Source organism: Oncorhynchus masou, chromosome 16 (genome assembly GCF_036934945.1).
Source record: "Oncorhynchus masou masou isolate Uvic2021 chromosome 16, UVic_Omas_1.1, whole genome shotgun sequence".
Classification (NCBI taxonomy): Eukaryota; Metazoa; Chordata; class Actinopteri; order Salmoniformes; family Salmonidae; genus Oncorhynchus; species Oncorhynchus masou.
This window is the reverse complement of record NC_088227.1, coordinates 27,235,494-27,259,863: the sequence shown is the minus strand read 5'-3', so window position 1 is coordinate 27,259,863 and position 24,370 is coordinate 27,235,494. Positions and strand designations below refer to the sequence as shown.

Sequence of the window (24,370 nt, the reverse complement as noted above, 5' to 3'; positions counted from 1 at the left end):
TGGGGGTGGCAACGCTACTAGCCTATTGCTGCTGTTGCTGTATAACTTCGAGCTTGTTGAGGGCTGTCTTAAGACGGAATATGCTAAGCAGATAGGTTAGTGTTTATGTGTGCTGCTGGAGAGATAGGCTACTGTAACTGAGAGTGAGGTGGCGTTTCGTTTTCCATACCAACTGTGCTGCGTGGTCAGTAGAGGCGACGTTGAATAGACAGATATAATTTTCGGTTATTCCTTTCCTTTTCGTTTTTCTGTCGAAACTGACAACAAACGCAGGTTTCCTGTGTGCAGTCTGGTAGTAGAAAGGACTTGGAAGCGAAAGGGAGTTTGTTCAAATGGCAGCAATGACAATTGGAATAGAACTATGCGGTAATTAATCGCTGGTGTTGCAGCCATCTAATTCACCATAGCGCGGTTATCCGTGGCAGCACTGAACGTAGAGGTGGCTGCACTGTGTCCTGGCCACAGCTTCACTTTCACGGTGGCAATAGGTGTATTCAGTTATTTTGGATCAGTGCGGGATTTGATCTTGAACGTGCAAGGAAGGAACGCGTAACCGCTTATTGATGAACGAACCCGTGCTACATCGTTTATAATTTACTCGTGAACCGAGCTGTACTCACTATACTGTTATTATTACCATTGCTCCAGTCGAGGAGAAATACCATGAATATGCAGCAACCCGTTTTGAACTGTTGCGATTGTCAAACGTGAAGTAGCTGTGGCTTGCTTTTTGAGCCAAGGAGAATAGCCATAGTTTACCAGTTATGGTGTTAATACATTTATAATAGTCCACGACATTCTACGTTTTAAATCCACCCCGAACAGCATATTGGTGCTCTTTTTTTAATACGGAGGATTTAATTTATAATTTCGCGCTGAGTTTGCAGTGACCCTTGGGGACTGCTGGTCTGGAATAGCAACAAAGGACGGGGGCGTGCATTCATGGAATGCAACTTTGACAGCTCTCCACTACTTATCTACGGACTTTATCAGCTGGCAACGGGGACGAACTAGTAATTGAAGGAGATGGCCGAGATCCCAACTCCCAGTCCTCTCCATGAGTTGGACGTGGCCATAGACCCAGACTTCGAGCCACAAAAACGGCCAAGATCGTGCACCTGGCCGTTGCCCCGACCCGAGTCCAATACGGGGAAACCAGAAAGCAACGACACTGACATTATACCCGAAGAAGAGGATGATGAAGAGGAACAACATGCCACTTCCATGGCCATCAACGTCAATGGCACCAGCTCCAGCGTGGGAGCAGACCACCAGAACAGCAACAGCCCTACGGCCGAAGGACTGCTGTCTGGACAGGAGAACGGAGGCTCCCCGCTCTCCTCCCACTCCCCCACGACCACCTCGGGCGCACTCGGCACCAGCGGCCCGGGTTCGCAGACTCCACGGAAGTCTTCGTCGCGCAGGAACGCGTGGGGGAATCTATCATATGCTGACCTGATAACCAAAGCCATAGAGAGCACGCCGGACAAGAGATTGACTCTGTCTCAGATTTATGACTGGATGGTGAGATGTGTGCCGTACTTCAAAGACAAAGGCGACAGCAACAGTTCGGCTGGGTGGAAGGTAAGCGACAAACGCTCTCCTCTCTTCTACCCCACCCTCATTCAATCCCCCCACCTCCCACCCACCATAATCAAAACTCTAACAATAACAAGAAACACATGGGTCTTGAGAATTTGTACTTCTGGATGTTCCCTTTGTTTATAAAACACACACACACACATACACACATTCTCTCCCTTTTTTGGAATTGATGACTCATCTTCGAGTGTCCTATCTATACTGTCACGTGGAGTGGGACACACACACACACAAATTGTCAACTTTGTAGCAGCCAGTCAGTCTGTAGGCCTACTCTGTAACCTGTTTAGAATGACTATGCCAACATATTGATACAATTACATAAATCATAGAATGTATGGTCCTACAATTAATCCCAACTTCAGAGTAAAGAACAAACATTGCTGGTCGCCAGAAGTGGTTCAACTGTCAGATCAGAATGAGCTATTTATGCGCTCTATTGCCTCAACAAGTGAATGTAGGCCTATCAGGGCAGTCCCTGTGTAAAGTCCTATATTTGATATGTAGGCCTAAACCTCAGGAATTAGCATATCTCTTGGGTCAGGTAGGATACTGTACTGCCAATGTTGTTCATAATGCAGTTGGGGAATTACATAACGACTTGGGATGCCGCCAGGTCGGGTGAACAGCCGGGAGTAAGACTACCTTCAAAGGGAATGTAACCCCTAACCCTCGCCAGGAACAAGGAATAGGACAGATGGCCCCAGGCCTGGGGAGAGAGTGAGGGGGTGTGTGGGGCTAAAGAGCATAGGTCACAGATCGGATCTCACTGTGTCAGGGCCCCGGCCCCGCGGACTTGTCTCGTTGGCCGAAAAGGCCATCAGTTATCAGGCGGGGATGAGTTATCTGTGCTCCTGTGGCGGTTGGGTGGGCTGCTGAAACATGCGCTGTAGGGGAGGGACCAGACAGGCTGTGTTCATTTGCCACCCTGCGGGGCTGATGCCCAAAGGAATTTGGGGCATGGACGGTCAGGCGGGTGGGGTGCTCATGTTTCAGTGCCTGATAAAAAAAATATGGAACAGGCAGGACGCCGGAACATAGATGTTGTTACCACATTCCCATGGCTATGCCTTTTATAGTTCTGTCATTACACATTTTGATCACAGACTCCAGCTGTTGCAGCTTTTGAAATGTTTTGATGTGTCGATTAGCCTTTAAGGGGGGATCTGTGTTAATCTGACCTGTTCATTTTAGAATAGCCTATAGTAGCCCACAGAAAACACAGCCAATGACAGCCACAATTTATGACAGAGAGCTCTTGGCCTGCTATAACCAGCATTCGCTAAGCACCACAAAGTCCCACAGGCACGTTCCCGAGTTCTTAGGAGCAGGCAAGCTATATCAGGCCAATGCAATAAGACAACCAACGCCACCAGCTTTAAGGTATCAACATGGCATGGCTACTGACAACCAATGAAACCAGAGAAGAGCTTTAGTGACAGGTGTTCACAAGGCCCTATAGCAGCCGTGGTGTTCTCACAGACCTGCTTTCAGTTTGTGATTTCACTCTCAGAAACTATTGGGTTTCAGGACAGGGTGATTAGTTTGTCAGCTTAGGTTTCATACATGTGCAGTGGGAAAGCTGGCTTTGTTGAGTAGATTTGCTCAGCAAATCCTAGTAATCCCTGTGGGTTCCTCTCCTCTCACTGACTGACCTCACCCAGGACGCTCTGGGTCAACTCTTATGACCTGCTCTTGACACATGCCTATGCCGAGCACCACAAAACATAACTGCATTATATAGATATCCAATCAATCACAATCATAATACATCTTCAGTTTAGCGCAATCAAGAGTGAGTGAAATGTGTGCAATCAAGAGTGCTGTTGAAATGTGTGCTAAGAGTAGCTGTGATATGAGAGAGAGAGACCAAAATAGGACCTAGAGTGCAGTTAAGCTTGTGTGTGTGTATATCTTTCTCTGTGTGTGCGTATTCCTGTGTGTGTGTGGTTAAGTTGTCTGTGTGTACCTCTGTGCGTGTTAGCACCTCAGTGTGTGGTTAGGGAGTGTGTGTTCCTGGGGCTGCTCCAGTGAACTTTGGGCCTCTGTGTTAATTAATCCTGATGCTACAGGCAGCTCAGCTCAGAGTCCAGCCCCCCTTGACAGCTGCAGAACAGAGCCCAAGTCTCAGGCTCAGTTATGTCACTGACGATGCAGGGATGTATATACACACACACACACACACACACACACACACACACACACACACACACACACACACACACACACACACACACACACACACACACACACACACATACACACACACATACACACACACACACACACACAGTGTTGTTTAATAAACACACGCATGAAGACTCACATATACACATAAATGTACATAAGGAAATCCTCCCAATCTTCCAGTTGTTACATGGGTACTGTGTAGAACATTCCAGAACACACAGACAGGCACAGACGCATCTGTTCATTATCTTTAACACACCTCACACACACTCACCCAGTCTCCCCTTTCAAGGATTAGTTTGTGTGTGTAGAGTATCATTATTTTATGAGAAATGTAACTATAATTAATTCTTTCATTTGTTCAAATTCATTTATTACTGTGTTATTACATTATATTAGACTGTTATTACACTATATTACACTGTTATTACAGTACATTAGACTTCCCCAGGCCCCAGGTAGCAACTGTCTGCCTTTTGTCTCTGTTTAGCAATGTTTTAGATTTGTCCCTGTCTACCACCAGCACCTCCATCCCTCCCCTCCCCTCCCTTGTCTGTCCTTGACCGCAGCCCTGCCCAACTCCAACACTTCCCTCCCTTGTCTGTCCTTGACCGCAGAACCTGCCCAACTCCAACACTTCCCTCCCTTGTCTGTCCTTGACCGCAGAACCTGCCCAACTCCAACACTTCCCTCCCTTGTCTGTCCTTGACCGCAGAACCTGCCCAACTCCAACACTTCCCTCCCTTGTCTGTCCTTGACCACAGAACCTGCCCACCTCCAACACTCCCCTCTCTTGTCTGTCCTTGACCGCAGAACCTGCTCACCTCCAACACTCCCCTCCCTTGTCTGTCCTTGACCGCAGAACCTGCCCACCTCCAACACTCCCCTCCCTTGTCTGTCTTTCACCGCAGCCCTTATCAAGACGGAGGAGGAGGGGGACACTGGGGGGAGAGCGGGATAGAGGGAGAGCGGGATAGAGGGAGCGCGGGATAGAGGGAGTGCGGGTTTGAGGGAGCGTGGGAGAGCAGGATAGAGGGAGAGCGGGATAGAGGGAGCGCGGGAGAGCGTGATAGAGGGAGCGGGGGATAGAGGGATAGAGGGAGCGCGGGAGAGCGGGATAGAGGGAGAGCGGGATAGAGGGAGATCGGGATGGGGGAGAGCGGGATAGAGGGAGAGCATGATAGAGGGAGAGCGGGATAGAGGGAGTGCGGGATAGAGGGAGAGCGGGATAGAGGGAGCGGGGGAGAGCGGGATAGAGGGAGCGGGGAGAGCGGGATAGAGGGAGAGCGGGATAGAGGGAGCGCGGGAGAGCGGGATAGAGGGAGAGCAGGATAGAGGGAGCGGGGGAGAGCGGGATAGAGGGAGAGCGGGAAAGAGGGAGAGCAGGATAGAGGCAGCGGGGGAGAGCGGGATAGAGGGAGAGCGGGATAGAGGGAGAGTGGGATAGAGGGAGCGGGGGAGAGCGGGATAGAGGGAGAGCGGGATAGAGGGAGAGCGGGATAGAGGGAGCACGGGATAGAGGGAGAGCGGGATAGAGGGAGCGGGGGTGAGCGGGATAGAGGGAGAGCGGGATAGAGCGGGATAGAGGGAGAGCGGGATAGAGGGAGCGGGGAGAGCGGGATAGAGGGAGAGCGGGATAGAGGGAGCGCGGGATAGAGGGAGGGCGAGATAGAGGGAGCGGGGGAGAGCGGGATAGAGGGAGAGCGGGATAGAGGGAGAGTGGGATAGAGGGAGCGGGATAGAGGGAGAGCGGGATAGAGGGAGCGTGGGATAGAGGGAGAGCGGAATAGAGGGAGAGCGGGATAGAGGGAGAGCGGGATAGAGGGAGCGCGGGATAGAGGGAGAGCGGGATAGAGGGAGAGCAGGATAGAGGGAGCGCTGGAGGGAGAGAAAGAAAGAAGTGGGCGAACAAATCCATTAAATCAAATCAAATTTTATTTGTTACATGCTCCGTAAACAATGGGTGTAGAATAACAGAATAACGCTTACTTATCGGACCTTCCCAACAATGCAGAGAGAAAAATAAGATAAATAGTAGAAAAATAATAATGCACGGAATAAATACACAATGAGTAACGATAACTTATATATATACAAGGGGTAACGGTACTGAGTCGATGTGCAGGGTAGATATCCACACTTGACTTTAAAAACTGGAAACCACATATCCTGAGGCTGCATTTATTGTAACTGGGGATTTTCACAAAGCAAGTTTGAGGAAAACGCTACTGAAGTTCTATCAACACATTGACTGTAGTACTCGCGGTGGGAAAACACTCGACCACTGCTATTCTCTCTTCCAGGATGCCATCAAGGCCCTCCCCCGCCCTCCCTTCGGTAAATCAGATCACAACTCCATTTTGCTCCTCCCTTCCTATAGACAGAAACTCAGACAGGAAGTACCCGTGCTAAGGTCTATTCAATGCTGGTCTGACCAATCGGAATCCGTGCTTCAAGATTGTTTTGATCACGCGGACTGGGATATGTTCCGGGTTGCCTCGGATAACAACATTGATGTATACACGGACACGGTGACTGAGTTCATCAGGAAGTGTATAGGGGATGTTGTTCCCATCATGACTATTAAAACCTACCCAAACAAAAACAGTGGATAGATGGCAGCATTCACACAAAACTGAAAGCATGAACCACCGCATTTAACCATGGCAAGGAGACTGGGAATATGGTTGAATGCAAACATTGTAGTTATTCCCTCTGTAAGGCGATCAAACAGGCAAAATGTCAGTATAGAGACAAAGTGGAGTTGCAATTCAACGGCTCAGACACAAGACGTACAGAAAATCATGAATTACAAAAGGAAACCAGCCACTGAACTAAATGACTATCGCCCCGTAGCACTCACTTCTGCCATGATGAAGTGCTTTGAGAGGCTACTTAAGGATCATATCACTTCTACCTTACCTGGCACCCTAGAACCACTTCAATTTGCTTACCGCCCCAATAGATCCACAGACGATGTAATCGCCATTGCACTGCACACTGCACTGTCCCATCTGGACAAGAGGAATACCTATGTCAGAATGCTGTTCATTGACTATTGCTCAGCCTTCAAGACCATAGTACCCTCTAAGCACATCATCAAACTCGGGGCCCTGGGTCTGACTGGGTCCTGGACTTCCTGACTGGCCGTCCCCAGGTGGTGAACGTAGGAAACAACACCTCCACATCACTGATCCTCAATACTGGGGCCCCACAAGGGTGCTACCCAGCCCCCTCCTGTACTCCCTGTTCACCCATGACTGCGTGGCTATGCACGCCTCCAACTCAATCATCAAGTTTTCAGATGACACAACAGTAGTAGTCTTGATTACCATCAATGACAAGACAGCCTACAGGGAGGAGGTGAGGTCCCTGGCGGAGTGGTGCTAGGAAAATAACCAATAATCATCAAAACAAAAGAGCTGATCGTGGACTTCAGGAAAAGGCAGGGGGATCACGCCCCTATCCACATTGATGGGACACCAGTGGAGAAGGTGGAAAGCTTCAAGTTCCTCAGCGTAACCATCACTGACGATCTGAAATGTTCCACCCACACAGACAGTGGGGTGAAGAAGATGCAACAGCGCCTCTTCAACCTCAGGAGGCTGAAGAAATTTGGCTTGGCCCCTAAGACTCTCACAAACGTTTGCAGATGCAACATTGAGAGCATCCTGTCGGGCTGTATCACCACCTGGTACGGCAACTGCACCGCCCGCAACCGCAGGGCTCTCCAGAGGGTGGTGCGGTCTGCCCTACGCATCACCGGGGGCACACTGCCTGCCCTCCAAGACACATACAGCACCCAATGTCACAGGAAGGCCAAAAAGATCATCAATGACATCAATCACCCGAGCCACCGCCCGTTCACCCTGCTATCATCCAGAAGGCGATGTAAGTACAGGTGCATCAAAGCAGGGACCGAGAGACTAGAATACATTTTTTATCTCAAGGTCATCAGACCGTTAAATAGCCATCACTAGCCGGCAACCGCCCGGTTACTCATCCCTGCACCTTAGAGGCTGCTGCCCTTTGTACATAGACATGGATTCACTGTCCAGTAACCACCCGGTTACTCATCCCTGCACCTTAGAGGCTGCTGCCCTGTGTACATAGACATGGAATCACTGTCCAGTAACACTGGTCACTTTAATGATGTTTACATACTGCTTTACTCATCTCATATGTATATACTGTATTCTATTCTACTGTATTTTAATAATGTTTACATACTGCTTTACTCATCTCATATGTATATACTGTATTCTATTCTTCTGTATTTTAATAATGTTTACATACTGCTTTACTCATCTCATATGTATGTACTGTATTCTATTCTACTGTATTTTAATAATGTTTACATACTGCTTTACTTATCTCATTTGTATATACTGTATTATATTCTACTGTATTTTAATAATGTTTACATACTGCTTTACTCATCTCATATGTATATACTGTATTATATTCTACTGTATTTTAATAATGTTTACATACTGCTTTACTCATTTCATATGCATATACTGTATTTTATTCTACTGTATTTTAATAATGTTTACATACTGCTTTACTCATCTCATATGTATATACTGTATTCTATTCTACTGTATTTTCGTCAATGCCACTCCGACATTGCTCATCCTAATATTTATATATTTCTTAATTCCATCATTTCACTTTTAGATGTGAGTGTATTGTTGTGAATTGGTAGATATTACTGCACTGTTGGAACTAGAAACACAAGCATTTCACTACACCTGCATTGACATCTGCTAAATATGAGTGTGACCAATAAAATTAGATTTGACTGTATAGGTAGGGTTAGAGTAACTAGGCAACAGGATAGATATAAACAATAGCATCGGCATATGTGATGAGTCAAAAGAGTTAGTGCAAAAAGGGTCAATGCAGATAGTCCGGGACAGGTTAATTGGTTAACTATTTAACGAAATATTTAGAAGTCTTTGGCTTGGGGGTCTAAGCTGTTCAGGGTCATGTTGGTTTCCAGACTGGATTAGGCCTTTATTGGATATCTCTCCGTGAAGACAGGTTTGGAAGTATGTTATTGTGCTGAGAACACCGCTCTGCTGTCAGTGTGTGTGTACACATTTCAGTCTGGAGTCATAGAGACAGCCATTAACAATACATGTGTATTCTATAGAAAGGCATTGGAATTCAATGACACTGTGTTGATTTAGCAGTGTAACAGGTTGATAGCACATTGCAATGGCTTCTGTAAGACCAGCCGCATAGAACCACCAACAAAATGGAGTCTAGTATAAGTGAAAGGAGATTGTAACCAGTGTAAGTGTAACCAGCCACTAGTTTGAAACACAGAGAGTTTGATTGCTAGTGAGAAACCTAGATGTGGTCTCTGTCTGTGTGTGGGTCTTTGTGTGTCTGTGTGTGGGTCTTTGTGTGTGTGTGTGTGTGTGTGTGTGTGTGTGTGTGTGTGTGTGTGTGTGTGTGTGTGTGTGTGTGTGTGTGTGTGTGTGTGTCTGTGTACGTGGGAGCATGCGTTACCACCCTGACAGTGGGAGCACGATCCAGGAAACTCCTTAAAGATTTGGCACTGTGCCAATCTGGAGGAATTGACGTGAATGCAGTTAAAAGGGGGGAAGGGGGAGTCAATGAACAAGCTTTGCTCCAAATTAGTGTATTACAGCTGCCCTTTGGCAATGACTCCCCAATAGAGGGGACTGTGGGTGTTTTGGGGGCAAGGGGGGGTTGGGGCGCTAGGATATGGGAACCCATTGCTCCAGGGCTTCTTTCTCCTTCTCCTCCTCTGATTAGTGCCACACTCTCTGAACAGTGAACCTGCAGCTATATCACAGTCCCACTGTGTTCACTTTCTATTTCACATACCAATCAATGGAGCCCTTTAATTGGCTTCCCCAAGGACAAGCTGCATGTTGTCCATTTGACAGTTTACATCCATGTTAATGACTGTTGTTTCTGAAGCAGAGTAGGCTCATACCTTCACTGTGTTGATGTGATGGTGTATGGCTGAAGAGTGGCGGGGACAATGACGTCACTGATGATGAGGTCATATTGACAGGTAAAGTAGGGGGAGGGCTTGACAATTACAGAGCTGACCGTTTGATGCCCCTCTCCCTCCCTCCCTCCCTCCATCCCTCCCTCCCTCCCTCCCTCCCTCTCTTTCTTCTCTCTCTCTCTCTCTCCTCCCTCTCTCTCTCTCTCTCTCTCTCTCTCCCTCTCTCTCTCTCTTCTCTCTCGCTCTTTCTTCTCTCTCTCCTCTCCCCTCTCTCTCTCTCTCTCTCTCTCTCTCTCGCTCTTTCTTCTCTCTCTCCTCTCCCCCCTCTCTCTCTCTCTCTCTCTCTCTCTCTCTCTCTCTCTCTTCTCTCCCCTCTCTCTCTCACTCCCTTCTCTCTCTCCTCTCTCTCTCTGCTCTCTCTCCCTCCTCTTTCTCTCTTCTTTCCATCTCTCTCTCTCTCTCTCCTCTCTCTTTTCTCTCTCTCTCTCTCTCTCTCTCTCTCTCTCTCTCAATTCAATTCAATTCAATTCAAGGGCCTTATTGGCATGGGAAACATGTGTTAACATTGCCAAAGCAAGTGAGGTAGATAATATATAAAGTGAATATATAAATAAAAATTAACAATAAACATTACACATACAGAAGTTTCAAAACAATAAAGACATTACAAATGTCATATTATATATATACAGTGTTTTAACAATGTACAAATGGTTAAGGTATACAAGGGAAAATAAATAGCATAAATATGGGTTGTATTTACAATGGTGTTTGTTCTTCACTTGTTGCCCTATTCTCGTGGCAACAGGTCACAAATCTTGCTGCTGTGATGGCACACTGTGTAATTTCTCCCAGTAGATATGGGAGTTTATCAAAATTGGATTTGTTTTCGAATTCTTTGTGGAAATGTGTAATCTGATGGAAATATGTCTCTCTAATATGGTCATACATTGCGCAGGAGGATAGGAAGTGCAGCTCAGTTTCCACCTCATTTTGTGGGCAGTGAGCACATAGCCTCTCTCTCTCTCTCTCTCTCTCTCTCTCTCTCTCTCTCTCTCTCTCTCTCTCTCTCTCTCTCTCTCTCTCTCTCTCTCACTCTCTCACTCTCACTCTCACTCTCACTCTCTCTCTCTCTCTCCTATTTATCATGGGCAGTGCTGAAAATGAAGTGTTACTGGGTAGGAGCATGGAAGAGACCATGGCCAACCGCGAGGACAACCACAGGCTCTTCTAATGACCCTGCAATTACTACCTTCCCCTCTGGGCCTGCCACTGTGTGTGTGTGTGTGTGTGTGTGTGTGTGTGTGTGTGTGTGTGTGTGTGTGTGTGTGTGTGTGTGTGTGTGTGTGCGTGTGCGTGCGTTTGTGTGTGTGTGTGTACACTACTGGTCAAAGGCTTTAGAACACCTCATTCAAGTTGTTTTTTTTTAAGTAAAAAAAAAATATTTTCTATATTGTAGAATAATAGTGAAGACATCAAAACTATGAAATAACACATATGGAATCATGTAGTAACCAAAAAAGAAAAAGTGTTAAAAAAATAATAATAAACTCAGCAAAAAAAGAAATGTCCTCTCACTGTCAACTGCTTTTATTTTCTGCAAACTTGAACATAAACAAGATTCAACAACTGAGACATAAACTGAACAAGTTCCACGGGCAGACTAACAGAAATTGAATGTGTCCCTGAACAAAAGGGGGTCAAAATCAAATGTAACAGTCAGTATCTGGTGTGGCCATCAGCTGCATTAAGTACTGCAGTGCATCTCCTCCTCATGGACTGCACCAGATTTGTCAGTTCTTGCTGTGAGATGTTACCCCACTCTTCCACCAAGGCACCTGCAATTTCCCGGAAATATATGGGGGGAATGGCCCTAGCCCTCACCCTCCGATCCAACAGGTCCCAGATGTGCTTAATGGGATTGAGATCCGGGCTCTTCTCTGGCCATTGGCAGAACACTGACATTCCTGTCTTGCAGGAAATCACTCACGGAACGAGCAGTATGGCTGGTGGCATTGTCATGCTGCAGGGTCATGTCAGCAAGAGCCTGCAGGAAGGGTACCACATGAGGGAGGAGGATGTCTTCCCTGTAACGCACAGCGTTGAGATTGCCTTTTTTTTGCTGAATTTATATTTGAGATTCTTTAACTTCTTGAAACTCCCCATCCCGGATCCGGGTTTGTGACTAAAGCCTCAGGCTCATTAGCATAACGCAACGTTAACGATTTCTGAAAATCGAAAATAAAATGAAAATAATGCGTCTGCTCTCAAGCTTAGCCTTTTCTTAACAACACTGTCATCTCAGATTTTCAAAATATGCTTTTGAACCATAGAAATTGACTAATTTGTGTAAGAGTATGCAAAGCTAGCATAGCATTTTGAGTAGCATTTAGCGCGCAACATTTTCACAAAAACCAGATAACCAAATAAATAAAATCATTTACCTTTGAAGAGCTTCTGATGTTTTCAATGAGGAGACTCTCAGTTACATACCAAATGCGCAGTTTTTCCTGAAAGCGTCTGTGTGTAGGAGAAATCGTTCCGTTTTCTACATTGCGTCTGGCTACCGAAACGAACCGAAAATTCAGTCACCTACAACGTAAAACTTTTTCCGGATTAACTACATAATATCGACCGAAACATGGCAAACGTTGTTTGGAATCAATCCTCAAGGTGTTTTTTCACATATCTCTTCATTGATATGCAGTTCGTGGAAGCTTGCTTTCCTCTCTGTATCGCATGGAAAAATACTGGCAGGTGACTTTTTGCGCACCAATTTCGGCGCAGGACACCGGGCGGACACCTGGTAAATGTGGTCTCTTATGGTCAATCTTCCAATGATCTGCCTACAAATACGTCACAATGCTGCAGACACCTTGGGGAAACGACAGAAAGGGTTGACTCATTCCTCTCGCATTCACAGCCATATAAGGAGACAATGGAAAACAGAGCCTCAAAAATCCTTGTCATTTCCTGGATGCCATCTCATCTTGGTTTTGCCTGAAGCTCACGTTCTAGGGCATGCACAGAGAATATCTTGGTATTTCTGGACACGTCAGAGTGTTTTCTTTCGAAAGCTATCAATTATATGCATAGTCGAGCATCTTTTTGTGACAAAATATCTTGTTTAAAACGGGAACGTTTTTCATCCAAAAATGAAATAGCGCCCCCATAGATGTAAGAGGTTAAAGTAGCCCCCCTTTGCCTTGATGACAGCTTTGCACACTCTTGGTATTCTCTCAACCAGATTCATGAGGTATTCACCTGGAATGCATTTCAATTAACAGGTGTGCCTTCTTCAAAGTTAATTTGAGGAATTTTTTCCCTTCTTAATGCCTTTGAGCCAATCAGTTGTGTTGTTACAAGGTAGGGGTGGTATACAGAAGATAGCTCTATTTGGTAAAAGACCAAGTCCATATTATGGCAAGAACAGCTCAAATAAGAAAAGAGATACGACAGTCCATCATTATTTTAAGACATGAAGGTCAGTCAATATGGAACATTTCAAGAACTTTGAAAGTTTTTTGAAGTGCAGTCGCAAAATCCATCAAGCGCTATGATGAAACTGGCTCTCATGAGGACCACCACAGGAAAGGAAGACCCGGAGTCACCTCTGCTGCAGAGGATAAGTTCATTAGAGTTACCAGCCTCAGAAATCGCAGCCCAAATAAATGCTTCACAGACACATCTCAACAGACACATCAACAGACACATCTCAACATCAACTGTTCAGAGGAGGCTGTGTAAATCAAGCCTTCATATTTGTATTACTGCAAAGAAACCACTACTAAAGGACACCAACAAGAAGAAGAGACTTGCTTGGGCCAAGAAACAAGAGCAATGGACATTAGACCAGTGGAGATATGTCCTTTGGTCTGGAGTCCAAATTGGAGATTTTTGGTTCCAACCTCGTGGGTGAACGTATGATCTCTGCATGTGTATTTCCCACTATAAAGCATGGAGGAGGAGGTGTTTTGGTGTGGGGGTGCTTTGCTGGTGACACTGTCTGTGATGGAGTGCTGCATCAGATGACCTGGCTTCCACAATCCCCTGACCTAAGCCCAATTGAGATGGTTTGGGATGAGTCGGACCTCAGAGTGAAGGAAAAGCAGCCAACAAGTTCTCAGCATATGTCGGAACTCCTTCAAGACGGTTGGAAAAGCATTTCAGGTGAAGCTGGTTGAGAGAATGCTAAGAGTGTACAAAGCTATCATCAAGGCAAAGGGTGGCTACTTTAAAGAAACTCAAATATAAAATATATTTTGATTTGTTTAGCACTTTTTTGGTTACTACATGATTCCATATGTGTTATTTCATAGTTTTGATGTCTTCACTATTATTCTACAATGTAGAAAATAGTAAAAATAAAGAAAAAAAATGTTGAATGAGTAGGTGTTCTAAAACTTTTTATTGGTAGTGTATGTGTGTGTGTGTGTGTGTGTGTGTGTGTGTGTGTGTGCAACCATGGTAATAGGGGGTTGCAGAGCAGGTGATTGTGGGGAATGACTACTATGATTACAGAGTGACCCTCTGAATGTAGCAGCTACCATCCCTATATTAAACACATACACTGATATACATACACACACACTTACTTTACACACATTCCCACCTAACTGCAGGCTTCTCAGTTTCTCCGATAACCATATTACTCCAAAGGGCCTCATTCTGATAACTCCCTCCTCCTCTCCTCCTCTATAATACTCCACGGTCCTCCTCCTCTATAATACTCCACGGTCCTCCTCCTCTGTAATCTACTCCATGTTCCTTCCCCTCTGTAATCTATTCCACAGTCCTCCCCCTCTGTAATCTACTCCACATTCCTCCCCATCTGTAATCTACTCCATGGTCCTTCCCCTCTGTAATCTACTCCACAGTCCTCCCCCTCTGACACGGTCCGCCTCCTCTGTAATCTACTCCACAGTCCTCCCCCTCTGACACGGTCCTCCTCCTCTGTAACCTACTCCACGGTCCTCTGCCTCTGTAATCTTCTCCACGGTCCTCACCCTCTGTCACGGTCCTCCTCCTCTGTAATCTACTCCATGGTCCTCCCCCCTGTAATCTACTCCACAGTCCTCCCCCTCTGACACGGTCCTCCTCCTCTGTAACCTACCCCAAGGTCCTCCGCCTCTGTAATCTTCTCCACGGTCCTCCCCCTCTGTAATCTACTCCACAGTCCTCCCCCTCTGTCATGGTCCTCCTCCTCTGTAATCTACTCCATGGTCCTCCCCCCTGTAATCTACTCCCCCCCCGTAACACTCCACGGCCCTCCCCCTCGTCTCCAGTGCCCGTCTTCCTTTAGACAGGCGTTTTTTCATATTTGATAAATTACACACAAACTGGTGGGATGCTGTGGTTTAAAGGGGGGTTGGGGGAGGAGGGCTTTTACAGGCTCCTAACCAACTGTGCTATTTTCTTAGTTTTTTCATGTTTTGTAACTAATTTTGTACATAATGTTGCTCATACCGTTGCTTCTACCGTCTCTTATGACCAAATAAATGACTGTTTTGCTAATACAGGCTAGAATATGTTCCGGGATTCATCCAATGGAATTGAGGAGTATACCACATCAGTCACTGGCTTCATCAATAAGTGTGTCAACGACGTCATCCCCACAGTGACCGTACGTACATTTCCCAACCAGAAGCCATGGATTACAGGCAACATCTGCGCCGAGCTAAAAGCTAGAGCTTACGCTTTCAAGGAGCGGGACACTAATCTGGACGCTTATATGAAATCCCGCTATGCCCTCAGATGAACCATCAAAAAGGCAAAGCGTCAATACAAGACTAAGATTGAATCCTACTACACTGGCTCTGTCGCTTGTCGGATGTGGCAGGGCTTGTAAACTTTTACGGACTACAAAGGGAAACCCAATAGCGAGCTGCCTATTGACGCGAGCCTACCAGGCGAGCTAAATGCCTTTCATGCTTGCTTTGAGGCAAGCAACACTTAAGCATGCATGAGAGCACCAGCGTTCCGGACGACTATGTGATCATACTCTCCGCAGCCAATGGGAGCAAGACCTTTAAACAGGTCAACATTCACAAGGCCGCAGGGCCAGATAGATTACCAGGACATGTACTCAAAGCATGTGTGGACCAACTGGCAAGTGTCTTCAATGACATTTTCAACCTCTCCCTGGCCGAGTCTGTAATACCTACATGTTTCAAACAGACTACCATAGTCCCTGTGTCCAAGATAGCGAAGGTAACCTGCCTAAATTATTACCGTCCCATAGCACTCACGTCGGTAGCCATGAAGTGCTTTGAAAGGCTGGTCATGGCTCACATCAACACCACTATGCCAGAAACCCTAGACCCACTCCAATTCGCATGCTGCACCAACAGAACACAGATGACGCAATCTCAATCGCACTCCCCACTGCCCTTTCCCACCTGGACAAAAAGAACACTTATGTGAGAATGCTGTTCATTGACAACAGCTCAGTGTTCAACACCATAGTGCCCTCAAAGCTCATCACTGAGCTAAGGACACTGGGAATAAACACCTCCCTCTGCAACTGGATTCTGGACTTCCTGATGGGCCGCCCTCAAGTGGTAAGGGTAGGCAACAACACATCTACCACACTGATCCTCAACACTGGGACCCCTCAGGTTTGCGTGCTTTGTCCCCTCCTGTACTCCCTGTTCACCCACGACTGCATGGCCAAGCACGACTCCAACACCATCATTAAGTTTGCTGATGACACGACAGTGATAGGCCTGAACACCTACAACGATGAGACAGCCTATAGGGAGGAGGTCAGAGACCTGGCCGTGTGGTGCCAGGACAACAACCTCTCTCTCAATGTGAGCAAGACGAAGGAGCTGACCGTGGACTATAGGAAAAGGAGGGCCGTACAGGCCCCCATTAACATCGATGGGACTGAAGTGGAGCGGGTCGAGATTTTCAAGTTCCTTGGTGTCCACATCACCAACAAACTATCATGGTCCTAACACACCGAGACAGATGTGAAGATGGCATGACAACACCTTTTACCTGTCAGGAGACTGAAAAGATTTGGCATGGGTCTCCAGATCCTCAAAAAGTTCTACAGCTGCACCATCGAGACAGTCCTGACCGGTTGCATTACCACCTGGTATGGCAACTGCTCGGCATCTGACCGGGAGGCGCTACAGAGGGTAGCGTGTACGGCCCAGTGCATCATTGGGGCCAAGCTTCCTGACATCCAGGACCTATATACTAGGCGCTGTCAGAGGAAGGCCCAAAAAATTGTCAAAGACTCCAGTCACCCAAGTCATAGATTGTTCTCCCTGCTACCGCACAGCAAGCGGTATCGAAGCGCCAAGTCTAGGACCAAAAGGCTCCTTAACAGCTTCTACCCCCAAGCCATAAGACTGCTGAACAACTAAACTAATAAAACGGCCACCCTGACTACTGACATTGAATCCCAGGGGCTATTGGTACTGGTACCCCTTGTACTGTATATAGCCTCATTATTGTTATGTACATTTCTTGTGTTACCTATTTGTAATGGCATTCCTCCTCCTCTTCTGCAACAAACACTCACACGGAAACAAACACTGACCAACCAAAAGTGAAACCCAGGCTACCTAAGTATGATTCTCAATCAGGGACAACGATTGACAGCTGCCTCTGATTGAGCTCCATACTAGGCCGAACTCAAATCCCCAACATAGAAAAACACACATAGACTGCCCACCCTACTCACACCCTGACCATACTAAATAAAGACAAAATAAAGGAAATAAAGGTCAGACCGTGACAGTACCCCCCCCCCCCCAAGGTGCGGACTCCGGCAGCAAAACCTGAACCTATAGGGGAGGGTCTGGGTAGGCGTCTGTCCGCGGTGGCGGCTCTGGCGCGGGACGTGGACCCCACTTCACCACAGTTTTTGTCCGTCTCATTGTCCGCCTCCGTGGCCTCTTACGAGCAGCGACCCTCGACTCGGACTGGGGACCCTAGAAATGGGCAGCTCCTGGCTGGCTGGTGGCTCATGCAGCTCCGGACAGACAGGCGGCTCTGGCGGCTCAGGACAGACTGGCGGCTCTGGCAGCTCAGGACAGACGGGAGACTCTGGCGGCTCAGCACAGACGGGAGACTCTGGCGGCTCAATACAGACGGTAGATTCTGGTGGCTCAGGACAGATGGGAGACTCTGGCGGCTCAGGACAGACGGGAGACTCTGGCGGCTCAGGACAGACGGGAGATTCTGGCGGCTCAGGACAGACGGGAGACTCTGGAGAGGAGGAAGGCTCTAGCAGCACTGGACAGGCGGGAACACCTGTAGGCAGAAGACGGAGAGACAGCCTGGTGCGGGCGGATGCCACCGGAGGGAGGTGGCACTGGGTAGACCAGACCATGCAGGCGCACTGGAGCTCTTGAGCACCAAGCCTGCCCAACCTTACCTGGTTGAATGCTCCCCGTAGCCAGGCCAGTGCGGTAAGTGGAATAGACCGCACTGGGCTGTGCTGGCGAACCGGGGACACCATGTGTAAGGCTGGTGCCATGTACACCGGCCCGAGGACACGCACTGGAGACCAGATGCGTAGAGCCGGCTTCATGGCACCTGTCTTGATGCCCACTCTAGCCTGGCCGATACGAGGAGCTGGAATGTACCACGGGAAGTTGGCGCAGGTCTCCTACCTGAACTCGGAAATAAAGGTCAGAACGTGACACTATTGCTATTTTTAATTGTATTACTATTGTTTATATAGTAAATATTTTATTAACTCTATTTCTTGAACTGCATTGGTTTGTAAGTAAGCATTTCACGGTAAGGTTGTGTTCGGCGCATGTGACTAATAGAAACATGATTTAATTTGGGGTAGAATAAATAGTATGGATATAGAGTTGGCTTAAAATCTAGGTGGAGGGTAACCCAATAGTGGCACTTATAGTTGGGCCCCAAATACCCCTGTGGCACACACACACACACACACACATATACACACACACTCACACACACACACACACTTGAGTAAATTTAAATTCATTTTAGAATCTGTCTTGCCACTTGACCCTGGGTTTTTAAACTTTAATTTGTTTTTTTCGGAGCCTGTCTCTTCCAGTTACGCCACTCCCCCTAGCCGCCATCACCCAGCCTAGGAAGGGAAAGGGGAGGGAGGGGGAGCTAAATTGTTTTTGATTAACAGTTAATTGACTACAATAAAGCTATCTTTCTGTGTCAGAGTATGTGAAAGAGAGGGAGACAAGAAAAAGGGGACATTTGACTAATGAATGAGACATGACTTTGTGCTGCCATCATATCACAGAGAGAGAAAAAAAAATTGTTGTGGAAAAATGGGTTTCTCTCTTACTCTCTCCCCTCCCACCCTTTTTTGTCTCTGACAGCAGCGTGTGTGTTATCTGATGGGGGGTATCTGTTCCCAAGTGCTGCCGTGACGCATGTGGAACACCCTCCTGCGTCCCTCCACCATTCGCTCAGCCATCCCAAGTGCAGGTTTTTCCAGATTGATTAAACCAGATTAAAATGAGATTATGCTAGATTAACAGTTTGGACCTTCCATGCGGGAAGCCATGGCCTAAGCTAAATGTGTATGTGTGTGTGTGTGTGTGTGTGTTTGTGTGAGTGTGTGTGTATTTGAATCGTTAAATTTGAGTATTTTTAAACACTTGTGTATTTCCAAATATTCAGCTACTTGTCTTTTCAAATAAAGTATGTATGATGACTTACTTTGAATGTATGTGAAAGTAATTGAGATATTTGAAATGGTATTTGAACCCAGGTCTTGTGTATGTCCGTGTCCGTCTGTGTCTGTGTCTGTGTGTACTCTATGGGGTTTAGGGTTAAGGTTAGAATTAGTGTTAGTGTTCGGGTTAGAATTAGGGTTAGGGGTTAGGTTTAGAGTTAGGAGCTAGGGTTAGGAGCTAGGGTTAGGTTTAGAGTTAGGGGTTAGGTTTAGAGTTAGGAGCTAGGGTTAGTGTTAGGAGCTAGGGTTATGGTTAGGAGCTAGGGTTAGGTTTAGAGTTAGGAGCTAGGGTTATGGTTAAGGTTAGGAGCTAGGGTTAGGTTTAGAGTTAGGAGCTAGGGTTAGGTTTAGAGTTAGGAGCTAGGGTTATGGTTAGGGTTAGGGGTTAAGTTTAGAGTTAGGAGCTAGGGTTAGTGTTAGGAGCTAGGGTTATGGTTAGGAGCTAGGGTTAGGTTTAGAGTTAGGAGCTAGGGTTATGGTTAGGGTTAGGAGCTAGGGTTAGGTTTAGAGTTAGGAGCTAGGGTTAGGTTTAGAGTTAGGAGCTAGGGTTATGGTTAGGGTTAGGAGCTAGGGTTAGATTTAGAGTTAGGAGCTATGGTTATGGCCAGGGTTAGGTTTAGAGTTAGGAGCTAGGGTTAGGGTTAGGAGCTAGGGTTAGGTTTAGAGTTAGGAGCTAGGGTTATGGTTAGGAGTTAGGGTTAAGGTTATGATTTGGGGTTAAGATTAGGGTTAAGGTAATGTTACGGGTCAAGGTTAGGGGTTAGGGAAAAGTAGATCTTGAATGGGACTGAATTTTGTGTCCCCACAAGGTTAGTTATACAAGACTGTGTGTGTGTGTGTGTGTGTGTGTGTGTGTGTGTGTGTGTGTGTGTGTGTGTGTGTGTGTGTGTGTGTGTGTGTGTGTGTGTGTGTGTGTGTGTGTGTGTGTGGGTGGGTGGGTGTGTGGGTGTGTGTGTGTGTGTGTGCGTGCGTGCATGGGTGTGGGGGTGTGTGCTCGCCAAAGTCTGTATCTGTATGGATTTGTCTCTGACCATATAGATTCATGATTGAGAGTTAACCAGAGTGGCCACGCACCCAGATTTTTTATACAAAAAATAGGACAGAGTTCTGTATCATGGTCCAAGGTTAGAATAGTTCATATCTGTTCTTAAAATGATAGAATGTTGATGTCTATAATTATCTGCCTGCTAGAGAGCTCCAGGTTTACAGGAATGGGTTTGTTTCCCTCAGACCCACAGAGTGTTTCTCTGGTTTGGTGGTTGGGTGGGAGTCAGGGGGTCAGGGCCAGGGTTAGGGTCAGGGTTAGCTACAGACTGACTGGGCCTGCTCAGTAGCCATTGTCTTATGGCTGGCCCAGGGTCTGCTATACACCAGGCTCTCACCACTAATCCCCTCTCTTTATGAAGTCACCACTGTGTCCGAGGACATTGGGCTGGGCTGAGGGGCTGAGGGGCTGAGGGGCGGAGGGGCTGAGGGGCGGAGGGGCGGAGGGGCGGAGGTGGGGAGGCTCAGGGGATGAAGGAGGGCCATTGTGAAACCGTGCTCAGCCACTGAACATGAAAACAGAAAGAGGAGGCTTATGGCAATGGATGTAGTTCTATCAAAGATGTGTGTAGCTGTGTGTGTAGCTGTGTGTGTGTGTGTGTGTGTGTGTGTGTGTGTGTGTGTGTGTGTGTGTGTGTGTGTGTGTGTGTGTGTGTGTGTGTGTGTGTGTGTGTGTGTGTGTGTGTGTGTGTGTGTGTGTGTGTGTAGAGTACGAAAGTAATGCAGTGGAAGGGTAAAGCAAAGTCTTTATTTTGTTCTTCATGGATAATTTGCAAGTGTTTAACATGTACTCCACATGGGAAAATGCTTGGGGTTAGTTTAGTGTATTCTATGTATTGCGCTGTGGTTCAATGTAAACACAAAGACAATGAGATCCAGACAAAAGATGAAAGACTACCAATCAAGTTCCAGCACTCCTTCCCACATCACTTCTACTACCTTAATGCACAGTATTATCAACCGGCAGAATCTTTCTTTCACTTTGCAGTATTGGCTCCAACCTCTGGCTATGGAGTCATGATTTTTCAAATTTTACCAAAACGTGTAGGCCAGTCCTTATTTCTGCACCCTTCAGCTGAGGAACAGGGTTGTTGTGCTTAATCCTCTGGTTCCTTCGTCCCTCTCCGCTTCTCTTATCACTCGGTGTTCATGAGCCCTAAGTGCATCAGAGTTGGCCTCAATTCTAATTGAAGGCATTCAATAATGGAAAAAAAGGAATTTATTTTCAATGACTTCTCAATAAACTGAAAAGTATAAGCTAATTAATAAAAAGAAATGTACATTTCAGAATTTTAAATTCAAACCACTTCTTGAATTCAATTCAAATTGAGCCCGACCCTGGAGCACACCTCTGGGTTTTCACACCTGCCTGCTATGTGAGTGTCAGGTATGGGTCATTTAAGTGATAATATCAGAGAAACTGGTGTTTGAAGGATATATTTGCACAGGTGTTGTTAGACCCGAGACAAAGTCGATGTCCGGCAAACCGTTCCAATATATCCTCCAAAAACCGGCTTCGAGTGCGTTATCACTTTTATATAACAGGTTACCAACATAAGCAAATAATGATTGACATGTTTTAATTAAAAATGTTATTTTGATGAATTTATTAATAATATTTCATCCTTCCACAAGATATAGTCCCGACACAAATCGAGGGTTACTACCCAAGCCGGCTGGTCGAACGTACTATCGGTTCGGTTGCCAGAGACACGATCCAGTTGCTCAGTCTTTTTGTTCTGTGTCTATGTACGCGACCCAGTCGTTCATTCTAAATGTTCCATTGCCATAGTGGCTGGCAACATTCTTATCCCTTGCTAGCTAGCCAACTACGGCTAGCTTACAGTCACGTCAAAATGTACAGCCAGAATAAGTAGCTTCATTTGCAGTTTTCTAGTGACATTTATTCGGATACATCCATAACAATGAGTTAATGAGGCTCGAATTCACCTGGCATAGAAAATGTGCTCACTTGACATGACACTAATGTTCAGAGGACCTATCCAACAACACAACTAACACAATAATTTAAAACTGAAGCTGGAAAGACTGCAAACTAGCTGCACTTCGTTTCGTTTGACCTTTTTTCAATTGATATTTCTTTGTATATATCCATAAAAATGATGCCAGCCGATTCATGATTTCGACTGGCTGAGAAACGCTGCCTGCCAGTCTGTATCGTCCCAACTCCTGACACGTTCATTACTATGGGGCAGCTGGAGATCAAATTTGAATATTAAAACAATGTTGCAAATGTCGGAGAGAAATGCAGCAAGGTTTATACAAATCTCTGCTGTTGAAAACTAAATGTTTGTCGAAAAGAAATGTGAGATAATGTCTAGATGCTTTTTATAGTGGAGATCAAGTTTATAACTTCCCTGCCTGGACTGATGAGACATGGACTGCGCAGTCAGACGGAACAGAGTAAATAGGCATTTTAACGTCATTGATTTAGCCAGTGGTTACTTGTGGAATAGACAATGTCTGGAATACGGTTTTAACCAATCAGCATTCAGGATTAGGCCCACCCGTTGTATAACAAGATATAATGCCTGGATAGAGAGGAGAGGAGAGATATGGGCAAGTAATATAGTGAGCCCTATGAGGCTGGTTGCCTGACTGTGTTTGCTGACATTGCACAAACCCAGGGAAAGGTTTTGGTTTTCCCTTTGACCTGGTAATTCAGAGATACAGTGGCAAGAAAAAGTATGTGAACCCTTTGGAATTACCTGGATTTCTGCAGAAATTGGTCATAAAATTTGATTTGACTACGTTGCAGTCTGTATATTTTGCAACTTGCAAAAATTACAGATGGAGGTGCAACAACTTCCAACTTTGTTCGACATTTGAAGCTGCACAAAGAACAGTAAATTGTGGCTAATATAGCCAACAGCTGTATTTAACTTTGCTAGTATAGCATGTAGGCTAACAGAATGTTAAATCAATGAGCCTCCACACGGTCAGCCAGTGCGGGAACGTGATCATTGCACTCAAGATTGAGACCAGGCAAGATTGTGCTACTACCTCGCTTTCAACAATGCAATACTGTCCGACCTGGTTATCGATTGCAACTTGCCTCTGTCTATTGTGGAAAACAAGAGTTTGTGTCACTTTCTGTCAGTGGTTGACAGTAAGTACAGCCCAGTGTGTCGTAGAACATTGACATCAAAAGTAGAGAACCTCGAAACAGAGAGACGTTCAAAACTGAAAACTCAGTTGAGCAACACAGACCATGTTTCAGTCACAGTGGACATTTGGTCTGACTGAAAGATGAGGGGGTACCTTGGTGTCACTGTGCACTGTATGGAGAAAGATGAGGGGGTACCTTGGTGTCACTGTGCACTGTACGGAGAAAGATGAGGGGGTACCTTGGTGTCACTGTGCACTGTACGGAGAAAGATGAGGGGGTACCTTGGTGTCACTGTGCACTGTACGGAGAAAGATGAGGGGGTACCTTGGTGTCACTGTGCACTGTACGGAGAAAGATGAGGGGGTACCTTGGTGTCACTGTGCACTGTACGGAGAAAGATGAGGGGGTACCTTGGTGTCACTGTGAACTGTACGGAGAAAGATGGAGAGAGGATACAGCTCAAGTCCCATCTCTTGGCCTGTGACCTCTTCAAAAGCCCACACACGGCCAAAAGAATCTGTGAGCAATTTGAGGCCATATGTGGTGAGTACAGCATTAAAGATACCTTAGTGACAATGCTGTCAACATGAGAAAAGCATTCACTGTGTGCTTCCCCATTGGACAAGAAGATGAAGTACACGACGAAGATCACCTTGGTGACCCAGAGCTCTGGAATGACCTAACCCTGGAAGACCAGCAACCAGTGGATGCTGCT

The 24,370-nt window shown here is 46.4% G+C and overlaps 1 protein-coding gene across 1 annotated transcript in view; it reads left to right on the top strand.

Moving 5' to 3' along the window:
• foxo3b (forkhead box O3b) overlaps positions 1-24,370 on the top strand; it is a 92,195-nt gene continuing 67,825 nt past the window's right edge. Inside the window, exon 1 of the mRNA XM_064991364.1 lies at positions 1-1,584. Within this exon, the coding sequence (XP_064847436.1) occupies positions 1,027-1,584 (558 nt within the window). The 5' untranslated portion in view covers positions 1-1,026. The remainder of the gene's footprint in view (positions 1,585-24,370) is intronic.